The sequence below is a fragment of the Amphiprion ocellaris genome, chromosome 4 (genome assembly GCF_022539595.1).
Source record: "Amphiprion ocellaris isolate individual 3 ecotype Okinawa chromosome 4, ASM2253959v1, whole genome shotgun sequence".
NCBI classification, from domain to species: Eukaryota; Metazoa; Chordata; class Actinopteri; family Pomacentridae; genus Amphiprion; species Amphiprion ocellaris.
In genome coordinates, this window is record NC_072769.1 from 6,393,466 (window position 1) to 6,420,232 (window position 26,767).

Genomic DNA, 26,767 nt, shown 5'->3' on the forward strand with positions numbered 1-26,767 from the left:
CACACGTGATTACATGTTTGAATAAAAAGCACTTTAATCACCTTGCAACGTCCTGCAGGTGCAGCAGAAAGCGGAAAAAGCACTTTGGTCAAACAGATGAAGATCATCCACAGTAATGGCTTCAACAAGCAGGAGCTGAGCAGCTTTAAGGTTGGAAACACACACACACACTCACACACACACAGATAACAGTATATTTGCATACTGTAGGTGGACTGGTGTTTCCAGAAGAACAGAGTCCCATTCAAATCTCTCTATGTTACAAAGCCAGATCCTACAATACAGATACATGACTTAAATAGATCAAAATGCCATTTATTTAGGTTTAGAGTCTTATCAGGTGGCTCCAGTGGAGAAAATTAGGAGATGGGTTCAGGTTTCAGGCACAGAGACGCATCATAAAATGAAAGTACAAGATGTTGAGGGGGAAGCTGTGATGGAGGTGAACAGGAGATGAGGTGAAAAATGAGGAGAAGCTTCCTGAGATTTCTCCTGATCCTCGGGGTCACATCCAAGCTGCAGCGGTTTGGCTCACATCTGCTTTTCCTTCTGTGTGTGAGAGTGACTGAAAGCCAAATTCCTGTGTTTGGACGGGGTGGAGAGAATTGAAACGCCTCAACACACACCACTTTCACTCCCCGTTAACTTGTTTTTACTGAGGATTTCTCTTCTTCCACATTCCTTCCTCTTCAACCACATTTTTCTCTCCTCTTTCCCTCTTTGCTGATCTCATTTATCTCTCTCTCTCTCTCTGCCCTCTTTCCTGTTATGCATAATAATAATGATAATAATGAGCATGTGATGACAGAAGGGGTCTTTCTCAGTCCTCATCATGCTCAAGGTAGCTCCTCTGTCTCCCTGCAATAACCACTCTGTCATTGGAAAAGACTGACGAGGCAAAACTCTTTTTAGTTTGTGAAATGGACCATAAAGCTGCAAACAGGCTGCAGAGTTAAGCTTCTGGAGTTTGCATTGAACCTGTAATGGCTTTCTTAGAAAAGAGCTGCATTTGGATAGAAAGTTGCAAGTCATGTGTGTGATCATCTGTTGTGCAAGAGTTAATATCTGGACACTTTGTAAAAAAAAAAGTTTAGCAGCCGCTCATTGCCCAAGATTATTCTATCACATGTTGATGCTGTGTGACACATGAAGGTCCCGGCTGTGTGTGCAGACAACTGTGTGGGATGTATGAATGCATTCCTTGATATTAAAGACTCCTCTCCTCCATACCCCCATCTCCCTCTGCTGCCTCCCAGGTCTTCTAACAGTCATCTTGTCTGTAGCTCACTGCTATCAACTTTATTGGACTGCTGCTGAAAGAAAAATAACCTCTGAAAGGTCAATTTATTACCTGTTTGAGTGAGGCTGATTATTGAACCTGGGTGTCCAATGAAATGTGCCTGTACTGAAAACTGTCCAAGTGACCAAAGTTGATGTTTGATAATGACTTAGATCAGAATTTTGCCAATTATTGACCATGACTTGAGGAAGAAGTGTCATACAACTACTGGTGCACAGTAGAAAGAAACCTTCTTTTGTTAAGCTTTAACCCTAACTTTATTTTTAGAGCACTTTTCAAAATCTAAGTACCGGTACTTCACAGATCAGCACAAACAAAAGTTGTAAAATCATCAGGTTGTAAAACACAGATAAAAATCGGTTTGGGTGGATGAAAACCAATGTATCGTTGTAAAAGGTAGCACCTTTTTTAAAAAGAAATAAAACACAGGTCAAAGGTAGTTAAATTAAAATCAGGATGCACTCTCTGATAAAAGCGTTTCAAGCAGCTGACTTGATTTCCTCAGGCTAAGGATCTTAAAAAGTGTACTTGCGTGAATGGTGCTGAGAGTGCAGCATTATAGCTGAAGTAGAGACCAGTAAGGCCCTAAAAGTTATCAGTAAAATGTCAAAATGTGCCCTAAAGCATGCTGGGAGCTGGTATAAAGAGGTTAAAGTAGGAATGAAGCGAGAGTGTCTGTTGGTTCTGTACAGTTGGGAGTCAATCAATAGATATTTAGGCTCAGGCAGGTAAAAGGTCTGCTGCTGCAATACAGACGTGATGAGATAAAAGTGTGTAAAATGGTCTCGGTGTCTTTAAAAGCTAAAATGGATGGCATGATTGTAAAAGCTTTATGGTGTGCTGCTCAAACCAGACACCAAGGGAACCAGCTGAGAATCTGCTTTGCCATGTGCTGCGACCCACCGGCAAGAATCTGTTTATTTAAGTTCAGCTAGAACACAAGCAACCTGAGTTTTGTACAAAAGAATCAGTTATCTAGAAGACACTATTGATGCAGAAAGCCAGGTACTATCACCTCTGGTATCTTAGAAAGTAGGAACTCTACAGTGACGTCAGCAGCTCTGTGGTCATGGAACATGGATGTATGAAGGAGAACCAGATCCTGAACTACAGCTTAACGCCTCATCCATTTAATTGACAGTTGCTCAGTGGCATCAACAATTAAAAAAAGTTTCCAACACGAGGCTTGCTGCACACACAAATAGGTTCAAATTAAATAATCCTAGAAGTCTTCTGCACGCTGAATAAAGTTGGAGCACTCCAAAGAGCCATTTTGCAGGGTTTGTGAGACTCAAAAAAATGCATTCAACATTTCACAGCTGCTCCTTTCCCTGTGATTATGTATAAATTATGTGATGAACACAGAAGTTGTAGAAATAAGATTTGACCACTACACCACCCAGCACTGTTCCCAGAGGCTTTTTAAGAGAGCTGGATACGCTGCTGCCACTCAGTCAGTTCTGCTGCCAGTTTGTCCCGGCAATCGCTTGTGGTATTGCAACAGAAAAATCCACAAAGGCCCAAACAGCATTTTTTCCCACAGTCCACCATCCGAAAGACTGCTGACGGGACAAACAACATTGTTTTTACTCTTTCTGTGATGGATTTTGAATCCACGGTGTCATATTTGTAGAGTCTCTGATGCTGAGAGAAGTGAGTCAGCAGAGCAAACACCTGTGTGTGTGTGTGTGTGTGTGTGTGTGTGTGTGTGTGTGTGTGTGTGTGTGTGTGTGTGTGTGTGTGTGTGTGTGTGTGTGTGTGTGTGTGTGTGTGTGTGTGTGTGTGTGTGTGTGTGTGTGTGTGTGTGTGTGTGTGTGTGTGTGTGTGTGTGTGTGTGTGTGTGTGTGAGATGTGAGCTTTTTTCTGTCAAGTGAGCAGGCTCCAGCTTTGAATGTGACATCAAGTTCTTGTTAATACAGAATCAATGCTAACATTGGTACTCTCACAATGCAGCACAAAGATGCTGATGTTTAGCAATATGTCTGCCACGTAGTTTAGTGTTAAAGTGTGCCAACTAATAAGTCAAGAACAGTGGAGGCAGACTGGAATGTCATGGTCTGTATTTAGAAGACACTCATAGGCCAAGTCAGTTTGAGTTGTTTACGGGTGAGCCACATTTCTTCATTACTTCCTTATGATTTATTTTCATATCATTTGTGCACATGATCGTAGCAGAGATAAACAAGCCTGACCTCAGCCTCTGAGTGACTTTTGAGTTTCTCTTTCTGAGGTGTCTACACGGTTCGTTCACTAGCTTTCAAGACAGCTAAAGTCCTCCAGTCATTCATTAAGTCCCTAAAAAAGTCGGCTGTCTGAATCTGTGTTTTTGATACAGTTATCTCTACACTGCAGTTTCAAATCAGAAATGCTCAGTCATGGCGTTGACTCTTAATTTCACTCATTATTGCGGCAGCAAAAAAAACCCCAAACCTGCATGTAGACTTGTTAACAAGGTATAAACTTGATTTTTCCTTGGACTGGGTCTCAAAACTACACCTGTTGGTGGCATTAGATAAAAAGTCAGAACCGCTATTCAATATTTTACAGACAAATAAAATGTATGTTTTGATATTTTAGGACAAAAGTAGTGGACTGACTGAAACCGACCCATATCTGTGTCCTACAGCCACAATGCCAGCTCATTTAGAAGTTTAAACTGCTATGTCATATTATTTAGGTGCTTAAGCACTTAAAGGTGCTTAAGAAGAAGCAGTGAGCGATGCAAATGATTTGCTGGAACACTTGCAGATGTATTTGTCCATGAGCTATACCTCTTTTATCCATAGACAGTTGTGGAAGTGCTGGAGGCCATCCTAGCTGACACCATAGACAGGTCACCACTCTGTTCTAAAGAAAGTCACACCTATGCAAATGAATTAACTTAACATGCATGACTTTGGACTGCAGGAGGAACCTGGAGCAGCTGAAAAAGATCCATACAGGCACAGTGAGAATATACAAACTCCACACAGGCATCCCACTTGCACACACGGAATAATGATCCATCCATTATCTATACACTGCTTAATCCTCATTAGGGTCGCAGGGGGCTGGAGTCTGTCCCAGCTGACTGAGGGTGAAGGCAGGGGTCACCAGTCTATCATAGGGATACACACAGAGACAGACAATCACGCTCACGGACAATTTAGAATAATCAGTTAACCTCAGCATGTTTTTAGACTGTGTGGAGGAAGCCGGAGTACCTGGTGAGAACCCACACATGCACAGGGAGAACATGCAAACTCCATGTAGAAAGATCCCAGATTCAGGCCGGGACGCGAACCAGGGATCTTCTAGCTGCAAGGCGACAGTGCTAACCACCAAACCACCGTGCAGCCCCAGAATAATGATATTACAGTAAAATAAATCTGGTTAAATGTCTCTCAGCAGCACATCTGAGTGTTTCATGCTTCATTTATGCACAGCAGATTTCATGCCCTCTTAGTGTATCTTTAATACCAGCTACGTCAGCAGCATTCAAATCTATTTTACCTGTGTGAGCATGCACTCCTGCATCGACTCATGTGATGCCAGTAGCACGTCTCTTTTGTTGTCTCTGGTGTCAGTTGGGTTTGTCTTTGTTCTCAGGTGACGCCCTTATTTTCAATTGGAAAAACCTCCTTCCCTTCCCGCCTCGGCCTCCCACAGCAAACACAAACACACCCTGCACACACACACACACACACACACACACACACACACACACACACACACACACACACACACACACACACACACACACCAAACCATAAACACACAGTGCATGAGCTCATCGTTCGTTATCGGCCCTTTGTGCACATTGTTCCACGTGTGTTGTTGTGTTTAACTCCTACCTGCTGTCGTTAACCAGTGTTTGTGTGCAGTGCAGTAGTAAACAGCTCAGCCCAGCCTTGAACCGAACAGGATATCCCTGCTCCTCGCTGTCCATTCTCTCAGGTTTCCCCTGAAGCGACTGCTAGAAAAAACCCCCATCTCTTTATTTCTCTATGTGGCTCTGTGTGGCTGCCAGCCAGGTTTGTGTTGCATTAAGCCTTTGATAGGACAGTCAGTTTTAGAGGAATAAGAGGAGGAAAGGTAGGACGTGGGCTCCTCTTTGTCTCATCCTTCTTTTATTTGCAGCCTGAGGCCGTGGTGTTGTTTTTCCTTTGGACAGGCTGATGGATTCAGATTTTTCCCTTCATTCTTTTCCAACACACACATTGCTGTGTCTGTGTGTCTGTGCACTGTTGGTGTATCAGGGGTTATGAACTGAATTTCTATTTTTCATCCTGGAATCTCTGTTGATTCAGGTGTTTGTGTGAAGGATGCGATTCTTTAAAGCACCAAATCGAGCGACTATGAGGTGAATAGAGCTGAAAACCTACAAACACACTCATGGACTTGGTTACACATTGTTAGCATAACAATCTGTGGTTAATGATTAAGTATCAAGCCGCTGCCAGTTCAGCCACATTCCTTGTTCTTGCATTTTGCTCTGATACAAAACCTCTGGTGGTTTTCTGCAGTCAGGGAGCTGATGTGGACCAGAACAATAGTTCAGTGTGTCTGGATGGATTTAGAGATTACTCTGTTGCAATGAGTCTCGTAACATCTCCGCTGATGCACAACGTTCCCACAATACTTGAAACTGCGGCCACCGGCAGCAGGAAACAAAGGTTAAAAAAGGTGTAAGAGAGCCTCTGGATTTCTGTCTGATGGGCTTCCTTTCACATTGACTGTCTCTCACACAAACTGCTGAAAACAGGGTGTCACTTTTCTCCATACTTTTGCAGAGCGCTGATGCATATCTCATAATGGATTCAGATTACCATAGAATGAATGGGCCCCGGGCTCTACGAGTCCGGCACAACCACTGCAACTTGGTTTTAAGCTTCTAAACCCCCAGCAGTTTGTGGGAGTTTTTTTTTTTTTTTTTTGCTCCTGTTACAGTTTTACTCACTGTGGGCTCATTTTTCACTGAAATATGAAGTCCTGAACTTTTTCAGAAATGGCACAACCATGAACTAGAGAAAGCTCAAATATGTCCTCTGTGCAATATAATAAAGTTAAAGTGGCAGAAATCTTAAAAGTACAAAAATAGTGCAATGTTTTTCCAACTGCTCATAGCTGTTACCAACACTGGGAAAAACTTTTAATTCATTTCCATCATTGTCTGTCATTGCTCTGTGTAAACAACCTGCAAAAAGTCTTTGAATTCTTGCTACGTGACTTTTGGCTACAGTTGAGTCAGTAGCAAAAAGACACAGAATTTTTTCATTTTTACAAAATCTGGTCGCTGCATGTGGTTTCTCAAATATTAGATTTTTCAGCTTAGATTTTGTTAAATCAAACATGTCATGATGATTAGTTCGAGGATCACTGGAAAGTTATAATGATTGTTTCTATTTTTGCAGTTTCTGGCTCCGATAAATGCAAATTTTTTTTAGTTATTATTTTAAAAAAAAAAAATGACAGCATGCCTTTCAAACCTGCTGGTGGGTTTTGAAGTTCAGGGGGTTAATATATATTTATTATGTTATGTAATATTTATATGTATTCGTTAAGATGCATTTTGTGCCTTCGCTGACAGAGAAAGTGGTAACAGACAGAAAATATGATGGGCTCGGCATAGCAGGAAAATGACACACTGTAAATGAAATGTTATGTTTCCCAAACATTCAACTTGTCGCTACAAAGGCACGGAGAGCGTGTGATGCTGTTGGAGGTTCAGTCAGCTCCTCCCTCCTCCCCTGTCAATACAAAAGTGATGTAAGCTTTGAGTCAGAGAGGGAGTGACTGGGAACCAGTTGATAAGGAGGACAGAGGTGGAGGGAGGAAAGGAAAAGAATTAAGTAAGTGATGGCAGACGCAAAGATAAAAAAAAAAAAAAAATCTGTATTAGTGATGAGACAGGAGCAGTAGGTCCATTTGTTTTAAGTCCATGGCTGAGCAGTCCAACAACAGACCTGCTTCTTTGAAACACATATGAAGCTTTAGTTTTGTTGAGATCAGTCCACATGATATTAGCTTCAACATGTGTAACTCTTGTATTGCATTATCTTGATTAGAAGGTGCCCAGTGGAGTTTTCTTTACTCCTTCAGTGTTTCACAACAGAATTCATTGTATGCATCCTCAGCCCTGTCTAATGAAACTTTCATTTCTAAACAACTAAGCTGCATTGTCAATTCTGTTTTGAAGGAATTTTATTTGTTTGATATGTCATGAATACATTCCAAATCAACATATCTTTGCCATTTATTTTGTTGCTTTACTGTTGCTCCATTTCCTACCAATCATATATTACAATGCCTATAAAAAGCACTCACCCACATGGAAGTTTTCCTTCTTATTACTTTTAAACATTAAATCATAGTCAATATAATTTGTCTTTTTTTGTCAGTAATTTACTAAATAGACGCTTTTACATCAAGGTGAAAACAGATTTTGTTTGATGTGACAGAAGTGAAACGATTAGTGAACTGAAGCTCGTCAGAGTGCAATAAATGTGTGTCATTGTGTGTGATTGTAGAGTAGAGACACCTGTATCTGGAAGGTCCAGTCATTAGTGAATCAGTACTCCTGGATGTAACTACACCATGAAGACAAAATAACTCTCCAGTAAACTCTGTGAAAGGTTTTTTGAAAAGCACAAGTCAGTGGATGGATACAAGTAAATTTCTAAGTCACTGAATAACCCTTGGAGTACAGTTAAAACATATAAAACATAAAAGATTTTAAACAAAGCTGATATTTCAAATGTTTTGAATCCTACATTATTTATATGTTTACTAGCAATCCTGTCTTTGTTGGCACTTTGCTGCATTTGTTTGCTGAGTAGAAGAGGTTGAAATCAGTATAAAAATGTGCATTTCTCTGTATATGTACAGTTGTGTTATTATCTACATATGTGATGGAAACAAAACAATGACCCAGTTATAAAATTAGTAATCCTTGGCACTACTACCCGTCAAAACCTTCCTTTCTGATTACTTTGTTTAGCAAATGTTTTTTAAAATTGTAAATTAAATGCTGCTAAGTAAGATTTAGGATCAGTTGCTCCACTTTAAAAATAAATACTGTAAGATTAAAGGCCTTTGCGGCTCCTAACATCAGAAGTGTTTGATTTGGATTTATCATGTTAGACGTGTGGATGCGTCCACAACATTTACAAATTTAGTGAAAGTTTTGGCAAAGCTTTCATACCATTTAACATGTATTTGCAATGTAGACACAAATGTTGCTTCTGGGGCTTTTTTGGGGGGGCAAACTAAGTGTTTGTTATTGCTTTTGTCCTTAAAGGCTCTACACACCCACAGCTGTTCTCACTGCCTGATCAGACTAAACATTCCTGTTGAGGTGGGACAATCTGCCTGATAGTGTATTTATTGCCTAGTTCCAGTTTACATCCTGTGAAGTGTAGCTTCAACCTGAGCAGAGGGTTGAAAACACCTGTGTGGATGGCGACATTCACTTTTGAATAATTATTGTTGAAAATATGTTCAGAAACCGAAGAGAGAAAACAACAAAATTAAGCTTTAGACTGGCTAGACGTTTTATTTAGTTTGCTGTTATGGGTTCTGTAAGCGTCTTGAGACAATTCAAATTGTAATTGATGCTATACAAATAAAATTGAATTGAATTGAAATTGTAGATAGTACCAAGCTAGCTGTTTCCTCGTGCGCTAAGCTAATTTAGCATAATGCTAGCAGGAGCCAGATATTTCAACAGAGGACAAGGAGTTTGGTCATCACTGTGAGGTGGTGAAGTAAGTAGTGTAGACCTCAAGTCATTTTCTTCTGACACGTTAAACAAATAAGCTAAATTAGTGACTTTTAGATGTGCTTGTGTTTGTTTAGTTTGGAGAGAGCCAACTGTTATTCTAGGCTAAGCTAGCTGGCTGCTAGCCGTAGCTACTTACAAAAGTGTGTTAACAGTAGGAGAAATTGATGTTTTTGCCACTTCAGGCTTTTAAGAAAAGAATCCAAAGCAGAAATCTACTTGAGCTGTTATTTTACACAGTTTATTTGCAAATACTGTATCAATGCGCATTCACTAGACACTTATGAAATCTAATGCAATCCAAACAACAGCTCTGCTATTAATTATTAATTAGAGACTCAAAAGGGATTAACGGATTTGAATGAAATTTTCAGGGAAGGTCAGGAATGACACATGGACTAATTTGTTAGATTTTGGCAGTGATGCGGCTTATAGTCTGGATCCATGAATTAAAAAAAAAAAAAAAAAAAAATCAGTCGTCGGAAATGGTCCGACTGAGCAGCCTTCATGGAGTACTGTGCTCTCTGAGTGCTTTTCTTATTCTGCTAATGTGAAGCGTCTGCATTTTCAGTTTACGTTGAGTTGTCTAAAAGGTCATAATTCCACTTTATTATTGAGGTCAGGGTGGTTTGTGATGGAGCACTGACTACATTGCATATTTTTTGGTATTATTCTATTGCAATCAAGTGAACAACATGTTTCCCAGAATGTCTTATTGTTGGATACAATTTCTTCCTCATAACACACTATCACACCCATTTTATTGAATGATATGAAATGTGAATCATTTATACCACATTTCGCTGTCCTTCCGCCCGGTCTTATTTCTGACATGTCAGTATATTAGATCTATATCACAGGAAACAGCTGTTGCTCAGTGGAACATTGGGAAACCGTTGCCCACATGTGCAGCATTCCCATGAATTATATGAGACACTAATAAAATGGAGACCAGCTCATCAAAACATTGCTTCATAACACCACTATTGTTCTAAAACTTCCCAGTAAGCTTCATGGGAAGCCATCCGTATCCACAAACTGGCAATACAACAAACTGAGTGCTACTCTGTAAATGAGAACTAGTAGTTAGAAATTAAAGAAGATTAACAGAGAATGTTTTAGTTTCAGGGATGAGAATTTTCCGGGGGGGGCACAGACATTTTCCGAGTTTTTTTTCCATTTGTCATTCTCATCCCTGTAGTTTATTGAGGTTATTTTTAGCAGAATAAGCTGTGCCAACCTTTACAGCTTTCATAGTGACTTATTTATGCTCATTTTCCATTTTTTACCTAGCGATCCAACCTAACCAGCGCAAATGAAGGATTATTGTCTTTATCAAAAGCTCAGTCAGTCAGTTGCAACCTTATTTAGATTAGCTTTTCCATTGACTATATAATTTATTACACTTCTCAAACCTAAACCCTAAGTCCACCATGGTATCAAACTTCTGATTTTTTTGGTGCTGTTTATGGTCGTTAAACAAAGTGCCATAAAGATAAGATTTTTGTGTTTTTAAGACACAGAATGAGTTGTTATCATTGCTCCATAACAAATTTATTGTAATTTAAAGTTGTGTATCTCTGGATGACAAAGAGACAAAAGCACAAAGCAGCTTATTTCTGACACAAATCAATGCAGCAGTTTCAGCCCAGCTCTCCTCGAAAGATGAAGCCCTGTCATCTCACACACACTTATCTCACCTTGCACATTTTACTGATACACACACACACACACTTAAGCACACACAAAGAGGAGAGCGACCAGACTGTGATAGAATCGTTATGGAATGTGAAGCTTATCATTAGCTGGCAGCAGAGTGATGGAGAGAATAAGTCTCACACACACATACACACACACACAAACACACACACACACACATACACACACACACACACACACACACACACACACACACACACACACACACACACACACACACACACACACACACACACACACACACACCTCTGCAAGATTCACTCTCCTCAGTTGCTTCAGTTTCCAGGTGTCTCAGCGCTGTAGCAAAGTTTAAAAGGAGATTTTCCCTCGGTTCTGGTGCAGGTATTCTGTCTGTCAACACAATAACGGAAAAACCAGAAAGCCAGATTTCATGAAACCTGGTGGGAAGGTGGTGCACAGGCAAAGTAAACATCTGCTAAATGTTGGCGCTGATCCAGAAAACTGTCTTTAAACCCAAGACATGAGGACATTAGCCATGATGGAGGATGTTCGCTATAAGTACCATTCTAGATTCATGCGAGTTAAACTCTAGTTTCACTCTTTCACACTCATTTAGCACAATAGTTCATGCAGTGTGATGCATGCAAGCACACACACAAGCTCACATTTTTTGTATGTACATATCAAATGCACAGTGAGTTATGCCTGTAGTGGTACATTTAAGACCAGCTCGCTTTCCTAACTTCATTATTTTTTGGGATACCACACTGGAATTATCTGCATCTAATGTCATTCTTCTTAATGTCCACATAATAACAACAACCATGATTTCACACCTGGCATTAAAATGGGTTCCTGATAATTTCCCTGCTCTATATATGAACAAACGAGTAAACAATTTCCACATGTAAATACGAACTGTATTGTTGTTTTTCTGTCAGCAGGAGGCAGCAATGCTCTTCCTGTGCCGAGTCTGACCAAAATGAACCCTCTAAAGGTCAAAGCGTGCTGGCAACATTAAAAATTTCTCCAAAATTACATTATTTGTCCGATCGAGAAACTGTAAGAACAGAAACTACTGTCTAACTTTTAACTTTGTAATAATCCTTGAACTAATCCTGTACTATGCAGTATAGTCAGAAAAGAAAAACACAAATCTGAGTGCAAAATCATGGTATTTCATTAAAATCACAGTTCTATGTCTCAAAAATTTGTCAGAAACTAATCATTTGTTCTAACCAGATTCTGTAAATAACAAAAAATTCTGCTCTCCTCAGCACAACTAAGAAGCTGCTCGTAACTCGGCTGCAACCAGCAGTTATGTGACAAAAATTCAGGGGCTTTTCCGCTGAACTTCAGGCTGTTTACATCGAGCAGATAGGAAACAAGTATGGACACAAATTAAATGTGTGACACTAACATACCTACATTATGTAGGGTCACCATTTTATATGGTATTGGTAAAACCTATTGGTCATGTGCAAAATGTATATATTTATTTATTTTTTTTGCGAAATAATATTCAAAGATTTTATTAGAAATTTCTTATGACGTATGACATTACAATTTTTTGACTTCTACTGCTTCCGTGGTGGTTCTGTTTCCATAAAGCCGCAGGACTTTAAATTGCACTGAAAAAAAAGTACAGTGGATAAAAACATGACGGGAAGCAAAATATGCCAGGAAACATCTTGGAATTCCGAGGTTGTGCTGCATTCAACATGTTGATATTAACAATAGACCAAATAACTCTGATATTAAAGGTGTCAGTGTGATAAACAGCAGATTCCTTCAGTTCTGTGAAGCATTTTAGTAATTTTCAGCTCAGTGTTTTTTTTTAAAATTTCTTCTAATTAACGCTGGGGTGACTCCTGGACTTATAAATAAGCAACAGTTTGGCTCATTGTAACACGTTTAAAGGTGACATCATGTTAGTGTTGTCTTTAAAGCTTCTTCTGCTGCTCTCTTGTGGCCAAATGTTTATCAAACCTTCCAGATTCGCATCAGTATCTATTCATTTCTGTACAGGTTTAAAATTACACACAACTGAAAACATTTTGAATATAATTGCTCTAGTTCTTTCAGATTCTTAAAGGTTTTTGTCTTTAAGGGAAGGTTGTTGTTGTCAACGATACCTTGTGTGAGCTGAAACTGTTATTTTCAGAAGTAAATGTAGCCAAATTCAACACTGTTGTACGTTTCAGATTAATCAAGATTGAATTTATAACCAGTATTCACGAGTGATGCTGCATACCAGGCTTTTGTCTCGAACCTGACCTCTGAACTTTGACGTTTGGCAGCCTGCAGTGCTGGATAACCTCCTGACCTCCATGAAGTTCGTCCTGCATGGAATGGGAATCCTCCGCATCAACTTGGCCAACAGCAGGAACAAGGTAGGCTGGGTTTTCTCCACATTTGTCTCCGTGTTCTTTCTCGTCCAGCTCCACCGAGGTTCTTACGCTGCACCCAGATCACCACAAGAGGGCAGCATCTCAGCACAGCAGCCACAACATCTGGCAGCACACTGTCACACACACAGCAGCAGTTTGTTTGCATGAAAGAGAGCAGAAAGTTAGGCGATGGGTGGGCGGTTTGATTATGAGGTTTAATTCAATTTGAACTTTATTGTCAAAGTTATCAGAGCTCATACGTTATCCGCCCACTCAACACATCATACTGGGAGATGATGACCAAAGTATTTCCTCTGTTAAATGTCACCAGGATGTTCATGTGTTTGCCACATGTGTTTGTCTATGTGCGCGTCCAGTCATTTGTCCATCTCTACTGATTAATACTTCTGGAGAGCAGAGGCAGGTTCACAAACTTTTCTGTCGCTCAGATGCGCTTCCTTTTTTCCATCTGGCCTCTCCGCTCCTCCCTGATCATTCATCCACGTTTCTGTCTTTTCTTGCAGGTCCACGCCCATTCTGTCCTGTCGTGTGGGCGGTGTTTTGACGAAGAGCAGGTGCTGTTTCCTTTCCTGAGCCATGCCCTGTCCTGTCTGTGGGCCGACCAGGGGGTGAGGGCCGCGGCCGCCCGGGGATATGAGTACGAGCTCAATGACTCGGCGCTGTAGTGAGTGGTACTCCTCTAGTGCACGCATACACTCACACTCACGCTGGCCTGAGGAGATGCAGGGGTCTAATTAGCCGGACTTAGCAGCTGATGCTCGGCCGTGTGCTCGCTGTCAGTGGGAGTCAACGTCTGGAGAGGAAAGAGTGAGGGAGGCAGGTTGCACTAGACTGTAAATATGTGCATCTCCACGGCTGTTATGTGTATTTATTTAGAGCCTATGAAATACACGAATGTATTCAAGTGTGGATGAGTGCATGCAGGAGAACAGCGATGTTGAAAAAAGCAACCTTAGAGAGAGGAATAAAAGGGATTTGAAGAATTTAAATAAACATCACACAAGTGCAGGCACAACAGTGAAAGTGAAAAAGTGAAGTGTAGAGTGTGTGTGTGCGCGCGTGTGTGTGTGTGTGCGTGTGTGCGTGTGTGTGTGTGTGTGTGTGTGTGTGTGTGTGTGTGTGTGTGTGTGTGTGTGTGTGTGTGTGTGTGTGTGCGTGCGTGCGTGCGTGTGTGTGTGCGTGCGTGCGCGTGCGTGTGTGTCAGAGCTGAGACCCACCAGGAGGCCGTCTGTTCTCATCCTCTGCCCCAGTGAGAGGCCTCAGCTCTGGGGTTATCTACACCGACAGGCCCCTGGTTCCTACTGAGAACCATTGTTCATCACTGTCACCTTCTCTGCACGCACACACATTGTACTGTTACACTACTTGTGAGGACCCTTAGTGACACAATGCATACTCTCAAGTCTAATCCTTTAGTGGGGTTTTATTTTTTCCAGTTAAAACTTATAATTCCTTTCTTTCAGCGGTGCTAAGGTTGTATCTGCCAAGTTAGTTGCTATAGGCTGGGAACACCGTGACTTTGTTAAAAAGGTCAGACTTTGCAAGAAACAAGTGAAATACGATTATTTCAGCTGTAATTTCATACAACTTTCCTGTGCAAGAGGTCATCACAGATATTTCTGTTTGGCTCACTTTTGTCTTTTCTGCAAGATAATTAGATTTAGATCATCAGGCTAAACTGTTGATGTGTGGTCAACCTGTTAAACCTGTTAAGCATCTGCAAACAGCTAAAATTCAGGAACATTTCAGCTGAGCTGCAAACTGTGTTTATATAAAGAAGATAGGAGAAAATGAAATTATAAAATATTTTAGTATTTTGAGTCATCATGTTTTTTCCAGTATTAGTTATATCTGTAAGTGCAAAATATTGCACATGTTGATTCAAGGACTTTAACAATTTTGTGACGCAAATAATGAAAGAATGTAATATTTCTGTTTTTTCCTTTTTTTAATTAATATGGCATTATAACTGTGTCATGCTGCACAGGAGACATGTATGAGTTCCCTCTACTTCAGCCATGGTTGTGCTGTTTCCATAGAGGTGCAGGACTTTATATTGCAGAAATAAAATGAGCGCAGAGTGACTTAAAATGCGACAGGATCAATAAACCATTCTTGTTTCCATTAGCAGTAAAAGGCTGCTTTCAGCCCAAAAAAATTTTAAAATCACCCTGACAATGTTTCAATGGTCTTCCTCAGGAGTTGGAGACCAAAACAAGAAGAGTGAATGTTGGACTTACTATGTTCATCAGGCAGCTCCAAATTAAAGTTGATGATCCATATGCTATTAATGTATTAATTTAACCATTATTTATCTCAGGAACTTCAGTGTAAACTTCCAAAACAAAACGTTGCACAAAATCCAAACTAAAATATTGAATCCACTTTCCAACTAAGTAAACAATATTAATGTCCGGTGTTCAGTTTGTTCTGTTGCTCCTAAGTGTTCAAAATTATCAATTAATACAGCATTTTGAAGAATGGCCAAACTGTCTAAGGCTCAGATTGGTCCTCACAACTACAGAAGTAACTCACATGTACTCACATGTCGTCTGCTGTGTGTGTGTGTGTGTGTGTGTGTGTGTGTGTGTGTGTGTGTGTGTGTGTGTGTGTGTGTGTGTGTGTGTGTGTGTGTGTGTGTGTGTGTGTGTGTTTTGTGCAACAGGATGTATGTTGCTGGCCAAGAAACTAATTCAGGATGACTAGTTGAGAATGTCACAGTCAGTTCAAGTAGGTGGAGATGCCGCTTTGTGTGTGTGTGTGTGTGTGTGTGTGTGTGTGTGTGTGTGTGTGTGTGTGTGTGTGTGTGTGTGTGTGTGTGTGTGTGTGTGTGTGTGTGTGTGTGTGTGCGTGTGCGTGCGCGCGTTTGTGTATATGTGTTCAAACAGATCACATCTCACTGAGCGCACGCACACACAGGATACAGTTTATTCCACTGGCTGCTGTGTTAATAGCTAATCTGTGTTTGGAAGCTTAGCCTCAGTGTGTTATTATGGTAAACCACGGTGTGAATATTCATGGTGATGAACCGATGTGCCCCCTGTGGCTGCAGCCTTATCACCGCTCGCCCTGCCTTCCACCTGGCAGCCGACACAACCACAACACCCACAACGCACGAGCCTACGCCCCCCGTAAACGATACCTGATTTCCCTTTTGATCTCAAGTTTGTCTGCAAGTTATTAATTTTGCTGCCGCTGTCTGTCTTCTTCCCCTTGTTTCTCCTCTGTCTTTAACCTTTCTGCACCCTCCCTCTTCTTCCTTCCTCCTCTCTAGTTTCTTTGAGAACATGACCCGCATCACGTCTCCCGACTTCGTGCCCACGGAGACAGACGTCCTGCGAGTACGACTGAGGACGACGGGCGTCATAGAGACCCAGTTCAAAGTCAACCACCTCATTTTCAGGTAGAAAACGCCTGTCACTCTGCTTTTTGATTAACCAGTCTCTCTAGGTTTTCTGCTCGTGACACATTTTTACTCGGTATGAGCTGACTTTTTGTTTACTGCAGTATAAATTCCTGCACCTCTATGGGCAGTGACTGGAAGAAAAAAAATCTTTAATGCCGTCTGACACTGATATAAAGCTATGAATCATTAAAGCACAAAACATAGACTCCTTTACTATTTATTTTACAAAAACTGAAAAAAAGAATCAGTATGTTCAACATTTTCAATTGCCCACAGGTGTTAATAATACTGGAAAAAAGACTGTGACCATAGATACTATCGATATTTTTCTAATTACATTTTTAATTTGCTTCTATACTGGTCTTCTGTATAAACACAACCAGGATTCAGCCCAGTTCATCTGAAAAGTCTCAGAATTTTTATGACATGACTGCTGGTCAGAGGTGAATCACAAAAGGCTTCATAATTGTGATGAGGAGTATGTAATTATTCGATATTTACGGAATCTAGTTAGACCAAACACCTCATTTAACATGAATTTTTGAATGAGATTTTGATGAAATATTACAATTTTAACCTCAGATTTGGTTCATTTTCTCTAGAGAACAGCATGTCACAAGTTGATAATGGTGATTCTTTTCATTTTTGCAGTTTCTCCTTCTGATTAATAATGTCATTATGATATTTTTTTAAAGATAATGTACTTTCCAAACCTGAATGTGGCCGCTTATGACCACTGACTCACTCAACCTACTTCACTTCTTTAGCTGTGACGCTTTTATCTCCGTCTACAACCCGGCGATAGGCTGAGATGTGAGATGAAGATGTGCGACTTCATTCAATATGTCAATACTGCACCTATCAGTTGGCTTTACACTCATCTAGCGACCGCACTCACACACATTGAAAAGCATCCGTGGCTTGGTCTTATCAGCGGAGCGGCAGAGGGCAGGTGTCTGAGCTCAGGAGGCTCGTGTCAGATGACCATATTCATCTGTAAATCTGTAATCAATGAGCCGGTGTCACATAATACAACCTTCTTTATCATCTTCCAATGGCTGAACTCATTTCCTGAAGCCTCTGATGGTCGTAGCAGGATGATGAAGACTAATGAACTTGACTTCTCTGCTGTGTGACTGACGTAGAGCAAGTAAACATCAAAACGTGTAAAAAAAAAAAAATAGACATAATCACTGATGTTTTCCAAGTTTCATTTAGCTGGTTGGAGGTGTTTTTCCTACACCCAGTTCATCTTCAATTAAATGTTAACAATCAGCTGTTGATTCAAATGTTTTAATAATAACATTTTAATAATATTGGTGTCAACGTCATTGGAATTTTGGTGCTGATGTTACTGTTTTTTAGTACCTTATTTTGATGCGTCAAAATTATTCAAATTTTTTAGGCTGTAATAATAATTATAATATTTAATAGTAGAGCACTACATCCAACTGTAAAAGACATAAAAGAGCAATTTGGTTTATAAAATGGAAAAGCATTTAACAAAGTAAAAGGCAAAGAAAATTAAAACCCAAATCAAATCATGAAAAAGCCACATATTGGAAATGTCTGCTTTTGGTTAACATGTAGTCTTAATGGGCTGCATTATAGCCACTATTTCATACATGTTATATGTTTGTTTATCAGTTTTAAATTGATGTCTAAGTTTCAGCCATCTCTGAATGTCTCTCAGCTTTACATTTTCCACAGAGCTCTGACCTGTGGACATAAAATCAAAGCTAATGATAACGTTACACACATTAGCTGCACAACATGCTGACACTAAGGATTTTTCTATTGTTGTAGGAAGATTTTCGTCAAAAATAAAAGTGATCCGCTAAGTCTTCAGTTCCTCAGATGCTGGAGTGCATGAATACCTTTGTGTTCACTCTTGCAGCCAGCATCAGGACATTTGATGTTACTGAATGTGAAGCAGCTGCTAGGGAGGTGAGATCGCGAGATGCTGTGAGATCGCGAGATTCAGTGAGAGTGACGAAATTCAACATGGCGGCTCCCAGCTGCTAGATGAGAAGTAAACAAATCGCCGTTATCTCGACGTATTTGTATTAAAAATAAATAAATAAATAAAACAACAACCTAACTAAATAGCCTGCTCAAGATCGGAAACGGTAGTGCTCACAGTGGAGGACCTTGAGAACTTTATTGACGACTACTTCGTCCGGTGCACCATGGAAGACGCCAACCCGAGCAAGAGGAAGAAAGCAGACTCCTCGACGGACACACAAGACTTGGAGGTCACGGATATCCAGGTAAGTGTTCTCGAGTCTATTAATAAGAAGCTCGATATTCTTAGTTTGCTTCACCAGGAGATAAAAGACCTGAAAGCAAGCCTGGAGTTCACCCACCAGCAGATCGAGGATCTGCAGAGGGACAACACCGAACTCCGGTCCACGCTGACAGCGGTCACTTCAGAGGTGAATACACTTAAAAAAGAAAACAAAACCCTGAGGGAGACCGTCCTGGACATCCAGTCGAGGAGCATGCGGGACAACCTAATCTTTTCTGGTATCCCTGAGTCCACACCGGATAACCCAGAGACCCTTGTTAAAAACTTCATGGTGTCGGCGCTTAAAATCCCTGCGGAAACTGTTAAAAACATCACTTTCCACCACGTCCACCGGCTCGGACCCCGAGGAGGAAACCGTCACCGTCCTATCATTGCAAAGTTCGAGCACTTCCAGCAGAAAGTGCTCGTAAGGAGCAAAGGACGGGAGCTGAAAGGCACGTCGTTCGGGATGAACGACCAGTTTCCCAGGGAAATCAACGAGAGGCGCAAAGTATTATATCCCATCATGAAAGAACACAGACAGAAAGGTAAACGGACTGCACTGGTTGTGGACAAACTATACATAGATGGGCAGCTATTTCGGGAACCCTCCATTACCACCTGGCTCTTCTAAAAAAAAAAAAAAAAAAAAAATGGCTTAAACGTTTAATATATCATTTAGTCATTTATGTTAGAAAATGTTATAAAAAAAAAAATGTCACAGGTGTAAATGTCTCACTCTCCTAACCTACACTCCCCACTGGAGAACCCCCTCCTCCTTCTACTTTTCTCTCTCTCCCTCTCTATACGTCTCCCTTTAGGTCTCTCCCCCTCTCACACACTCACCCCCCACACTCTCACTCACACTCTATGTACTCCCCATGTTTATTGTGCTTGTATGTTTTATAATGTGTTTGTTGATAGTTTTTCAGGCAATGATGTGCTATTATATAATGTATATATAGATCCTGACCTGCTGTATACATCTCTCTCCAACACTCACAGCTCACAGACAGCAACAGACAGCTCACAAGGACACACACAGATGTTATATTACATTACTACATACTCAGTGACAGAACATCTTCTCTCTCTATGTTCAAGTTTAATATCGTAGCCTGGAATGTTCATGGCATACGCTCACAAACAAAAAGAGTTAAAATCATGGACTATGTCTCTAAATTAAAAGCAGATATTTTGCTCCTTCAAGAAACACATTTACTACAGTCGGAAGAAAAATGTTTATCAGACTCGAATTATAGTATTATCTTTTCATCTTGTTATAACAGCAGACAAAGAGGGGTCTCCATTCTAGTCCATAAGAGAATTCCATTCACTTTAAACAGTACAGTAACGGACTCAGAGGGCAGATATATTATTATCCAGGCAACAATCTTTAATAAATTATATTCTATTGTAAACCTCTATGCTCCGAATAATGATGATCCAGCCTTCTTTCACACTGTTTTCTCTCACTTAGCAGACTTATCTGCTAACTCAATAACTATTATCGGTGGTGACTTCAACATAGTTTTAAACCCTTCAGTAGATCGATCTAATAGTCCAATACACGTAAAACAGTCACAATCAGTTAAAGTCATACATGACTATATGAAAGATTTCGGACTAGACGACGTCTGGAGACTCAAAAACCCAACAAAGAGGGACTATACGTTTTTCTCTGCGGTACACAAAACATTTTCAAGAATTGACTTTTTCCTCTTAAATAACTCTATCGCACATAAAGTCACTACTAAAATCCACCCAATCATTATCAGCGACCACGCACCAATATCACTCAGCCTGCAAACAGATTCCATCCCTAAACCTCCTCAGACTTGGCGCCTCAACATCTCTCTACTCAAAGACCCAGAATTTGATCGAGTAATAAGGAGTGAGTGGGCAGACTTTCTAAAAAACAATGACTCTGTTGACTTACCCCCATCTTTGCTTTGGGAAACTGGAAAGGCCGTAATCAGAGGTAAAATAATATCATACTCCTCATACAAGAAAAAAAAAGATCTACAAACAGAGAAAGAAATTGAAGAAAAAATTAAACAACTTACAGAGAATTATGCAATAAACCCAAGTGATCAATTATGGTCCGAACTACAAAATGCAAAACTAAACCTCGATAATATCCTATCCAAGAAAACAGAGTTTTTATTACAACAGCTAAGATATAATGATTTCGAACACAATAATAAATCAGGAAAATTTCTGGCGAACCAACTCCAGCGCAATAAAGAAAAATCCTTCATAACAGCAATTCAGGATTCCTCAGGAAAATATACTCAGTCACCTCAGGAAATCAACCAGACCTTCTATAATTATTACCAGAGTTTATACTCAGCAGCAGTTAACCCAAACATAGAAGATATAGATAATTTTCTCAACAATTTAAACATGCCCAAACTAACGTCAAATTACAGAGACATATTAGATGCTCCATTGACTATGAAAGAATTACAATGTGCATTAGACAGTATGCCAGCAGGCAAGGCACCTGGTCCTGATGGTTTCCCTGCTGAATTTCTTAAACATTTTTGGTCAATGTTAGCACCCCTTTTCTTCAGGACAGTGACAGAGATTAAAAATAATGGTTATATCAGTCCGCACATGAATACAGCTGCAATTAAATTATTATTGAAACCAGACAAAGATCCTACGCTTCCCTCTAGCTATCGACCTCTGTCACTAATCAACACCGACATCAAAATTATCTCAAAAGCTCTCGCCTCTAGGCTGGAGAAAATCATCCCGTCAATAATTCACAGCGATCAAACAGGATTTATAAATGGCCGACACTCCACCAACAACATCAGAAGACTTCTAAATCTAATCTCTTTGACGCAACGCCACAACAAAGAAGCTATTGTTATGTCACTGGACGCAGAAAAAGCCTTTGACAAAGTCAATTGGTCCTTTCTCTTTGCTGTGCTCCACAAATTTGGCTTCGGAGAATCGTTTATCCAGTGGGTATCAGCTCTGTACAACTCACCGAAGGCTACAGTCACCACTAATGGGATCACTTCACAAAGCTTCAGTCTGCAAAGGGGAACGAGACAGGGATGCCCACTCTCTCCCTTATTGTTTGCGATCTTTATCGAACCATTAGCAACAGCTGTACGTCAGAACACCGATATCAAAGGTATCTGCGCTCTGGAGTCTGAACATAAAATTAACCTATACGCAGATGACATTTTACTTTATCTACAAGAACCCAAAACTTCAGTAAAGGAAGTATTTAACCTCATCACAACCTTCTCGCGTCTTTCAGACTACTCCGTCAACTGGTCAAAATCAATTATATTACCTTTAACAGAAAACTCGTGGAAGCCCGCAGCCCAAAACTCGCATTATTCTTTTCCTACTGGCAACATCAGATATCTGGGCATAAATATTTCCTCCAAACTCTCAGAATTAGTTCACCTGAACTTCACTCCACTTTTGGACAAAGTCTGTGATGATCTGAGGCGTTGGAACAACCTCCCCATCTCCCTTTTGGGACGAATAGCTACAGTCAAAATGAAAATATTACCTAAAATCAACTATCTTTTCTCCATGATTCCATTTAAACCCACATCAAAGTGGTTCCAATCGTTAGACTCCGCTATTGGTAAATTCTACTCAAAGAATAAAAAGGCTAAAATCAGCTTGACTACCCTCCAGAAGAATAAATCCGAAGGGGGACTGGAGGCTCCCAACTTCATGTATTATTATTTATCCAACCAAATACAATATCTCACCAAATGGATACATCCACATGAAGAATATAACTCCTGGCTAGAACTAGAACAGTTAGATTGTAACCAGATCAAAATCTCTGACCTTCCCTTTATCTCTTCTGCTCTTAAACATCACTCCTGCTTCAAGAACCCTATGATCGCTTCCACCTTGTCTGCTTGGTGGAAAGCACTGGAAATCACAGGCTCTCAATTAAAACCCAGTATACTCTCCCCAATCTGGCACAACCCTGATTTTGCAAACAACAAAATAGCTCTTTATTTCAGCACATGGGCAGAGAGAGGAGTCACTCACCTCCATCACCTTCTGGATGATAACACATTTAGGACATATATAAACTTATTCCAAACATTTGAAATAAGAAATGGAAATTTTCTTCAGTACCTACAGGTAAAGAAGACTATTACAAGTAGAATTCCATCGCTTCAGACTACTTTACAGCCAACGGATTTACAGCCACCTGAATTTGTCGACTACATTGTGAAACTCTCTCCAAGAAATAAGAAGAATCTCTCAAAAATTTATAGTTTACTCTCAAAGACACACTCTATACACCTACCAACTCAAAAATGGGAAAAAGACGTATCCAAATCTTTTGACTCTGATTTTTGGACCCAAATCTGTGAAAACACATTTAAAATGACTAAAAACACCAACTTACAATTGATCCAATTTAAGGTGCTTCACAGAACACATATAACACAATATAAACTGTATAAAATGGGCTTCTCACGCTCAGACACATGTACGCAATGCACCCAAAACATGACGGACACTTACTTTCACGCTCTGTGGCTTTGTACACCCGTCTATCAATTCTGGGTAACAATCACACAGAAACTCTCCAATATTTTGGACTGCGGGATTCCACATTCCCCGACCGTTTGCCTAATTGGTGATCTAACGCAAACAGCCCTTCCAGACATTCATATCCAACCCACACTTGCAGCTATCGCCATCGCCAAAAAAACTATTTTAGTTAACTGGAAAGATAAGAAAGCCCTCAACATCATCCATTGGCTGAACCTCCTCACAGAACACATTTCACTTGAGAGAATATCTGCTATCAGAAAAAACCAATTGGATTCCTTCAAAGAAAAATGGTCTCCATTTATTAAATCAATAAATATTAACCTATAGCCTCCGCTTGTATGTGGGCGTATGCCACTTCCCTCATAAAATTGTAATTATTATTCTGTCTGTGTGTATGGTCTGACTTCTGTCTGCTTTATTTCAGTTTATTAACCCTCTACCTTTTTAAGTAGGATGGCACCATGGACTTCAAGGCTGTGTGCATGCACTGGTGGTGTCCCTTCCCTATTGCTCTTGGGGTCGCTCTCTGGCTCTGCGGGGCCAGCGTGGCTCGGGCCCCTCTGCCTGGGGGTGGGTGTCCCCGGTGTCTCTCCCTTCGAGCCCTGGGTCTGCTGGGTTTGTGCGCTCTCCCGGGGCCTTGGGGGGTGGCGGCGGCTGGTCTCTTCTGGGGCGCCCTGGCTGGCCCTGGGGTTTGGGGTGGGTCGGCCCTCCGGTCGCTCCCCTGTCCCTTCCTGCTCTGCTTCCCTCCTCCTCCCTCCTCTCCTGCCTGGCCGCTCGTCCTCGTCCCTCTCCCTCCCCTGGGGGGGCTGGGGGCCCTCCGCTGCCTGGGGGTCTGGCATGGGGGCCGGGTGGTCTCTCTGGGGGGGTGGCTCTGGCTCATCCGGGCACAGGCCTTGGTACTTGCCTGTGTGCCGCCACTGGAGATAAGTTTCTGCTGGCTGGGGGCTTCTGTCCGGGCCCGGTGCTGTCCTTGGGTGTGGTGGGGTGGGTGGGGTCTCGGTGGTGCTGCGGGGTGGGTGCCCTGCATCCTGGACGTGCCGGCTCCGGGGTGGGCGTGGGGGCTCGTGGCCCTCGCTCCCTGGTGGTGCGGCCTGGTCCTCCCTCCGGGGCAGGGTGCTGCATGCGGCTGGCCCGTGGTGGGGCTACGGCGTCTGCCGGGGCGCTGCTCCAGCGCTGCGACTTCTGGGGGTTTCGGTGCTGGCCGGGCCGGTCGGGTTCGTGTGGGCCCACCTCGGCCTCTTGCCTCCGGGCTCTGGGGGCCCTCTGCATCAGTACCGGTGGTCTTACTACCTGTCTCCCCCGCTGCTCTCTCCTCATGGGCCGGATCCACACCAGACTGCCTCTTACTGTGCACTTCACATACTTCACACATCACTGTATATAGTTACTCTTAGGCACATATAGGGACACAACAGCTAGGGCCCCGAGAGCAGGTGGGGGCGGGAACGATGGGCTCTGTGGTGGGGCGGATGGCAGGGCTCTACGGCCTTGTCTCTTCCCCATCACCCTCTTGCTTGCCTCCCCTGCTCTCTAATTTCTTTTTAATGCACCACACACACTCACACCTTGGGGGTAGGTCTGGGACGGCTCGGGGAACTTGGGCCAGGGTAGGCTGCAGAGTAGCCATCCTCTGTGGTCCTCTGGCCTGCCCCCTGGACGCCTCGCCCAGCCTCCCCACTTTTAATGCACCACATGACACTCAGGGTTACACTATCACGGTGCAGGGATAATGTCTCCAGTCTGGGATCGGGAGACATATTAATAGGGAGTAATTGGGGGATTTCACTAATATGGCCTCGCTGGTGGGACCCGGCCCCCTTATGGCTATGGGGTGGCGGGGGTGGACCATCATCCATGTTGCTGTGGCTGGGGGGTCCCCGGGACCTGGGGGCTGTGGTCGGGGGGGGTTCTCCTGCGTGCCCGACGGGTCCGGGCAGGTGCGATGGCTCTTGGTGGGCTGCGGGGGCTGGATTGGCCGTCTTGGTGGGCGCTGTGGCTGTGCTGCGGGCTGGTGGCATGTGGTGGCTCTGTCCCGGTGGGTTGTCAGGGCGCATTGCGGGGGGTGGGGGCCCTGGGTGTACTGCGCTCGCCTGGGGCCTGGTGCGGGGGGTATGCGGGGTGCCTCCCTGTCGGCGTCGCCGGGCCCCACCACACTGTCCATTTTTACTCTCTGGACTCGCATCGGGTCCCGGCTCCGATTTCCTCTGGCCGGCTCCCGGTGGTGGCCTGCCTTGTGATGGGCTGGTTGCCGCCCCTTCGGTGGGCCGCTCGGCCCCTGTGTCTGGCTTCCTGGCTGTGTGGGGCCGTTGGCCCCCTCGGGGGGGGGGGGGGGGGGGGGGGGGGGCGGGGGGGGGGGGGGGGGGGGGGGGGGGGGGGGGGGGGGGGGGGGGGGGGGTGGGGGTTTGGGTGGCGGGTGGGTCCTCGTGCCCCGGGCCGCCTGGGTCGGTCTGGGCGCGCTGGGGGTGTCGGTAGCTGCTCCCTCTTGTTCTCTGGGTCCTCGTCGTTCACGGTGGCCCCGGTGGCTCTCTGGGGGTGCCACCCTGTGGCTCCTACTGCCTGGGGGGGGAGGTGCCCTGTTGGCTTGGCCCTGCCTTGCCGTGATTGCTGTTCTGGGCTTCGGGGTTCTTCACACTTGCATGTTTGATCAGGTCTCGCCAGCTACTGCCGAGTCCCATTTCAGCAAATGATGGGTCCCGCCAGAATGTGCTGAGAATCTCTCCAGTCTCTACCCTAAACTCATTCTCTCTCGCACTAGCATCCTCTTCTGGCCTATTCTATTCTATTCTATACTATCAAGACACACACAATTATGGTGCTCAGTACCGTTTGTTCATTTATTATTGAATCTCTTTTTCTTTTGTGTTGGTTTGGTTTTCTTTTCTTTTTTCAAATTTTTATTTTTTTTTTCTATTGATGGACAGTTAGTAGTTGGGCATAACACACCACCTTACAATCTTTAATTGCAATAGCAACGCCTGTTATTTTCTATCCCTGTTCATCCTGTTCGTCCTGTTCGTCCTGTCCAGTCTTTGTTTCCCCCACACATCACTGAGGTGTAGCACTGCCCTCCCTGGCTTATAATAGGGAATTCTAATAAAGAAGGTCTGCTTAGCTTTCAGGGAGGGCCGGTGATGGTCACACACATGCACTAAATATTAAAATATTTGGTTGCAAGACTAAAATATGCATCAATCTCATATAATGTTGACTCCCCTTTTGTGGAGTTAAACAATGAGAACAAATGCAGACAAAAAAGAAAAAAAAAAAAAAAAAAAAAAAAAAAAAAAATAGACATAATCACTGATGTTTTCCAAGTTTCATTTAGCTGGTTGGAGGTGTTTTTCCTACACCCAGTTCATCTTCA

General features: G+C 42.5%; 1 protein-coding gene across 1 annotated transcript in view; it reads left to right on the top strand.

The window, feature by feature from the left end:
* Nucleotides 1–26,767, top strand: part of gnav1 (guanine nucleotide binding protein (G protein) alpha v1) — a 47,597-nt gene that overhangs the window by 2,838 nt on the left and 17,992 nt on the right. The window contains exons 2-5 of the mRNA XM_055009785.1: nt 59–150; nt 13,040–13,132; nt 13,654–13,814; nt 16,425–16,553. Of these exons, the coding sequence (XP_054865760.1) occupies nt 59–150; nt 13,040–13,132; nt 13,654–13,814; nt 16,425–16,553 (475 nt within the window). The remainder of the gene's footprint in view (nt 1–58; nt 151–13,039; nt 13,133–13,653; nt 13,815–16,424; nt 16,554–26,767) is intronic.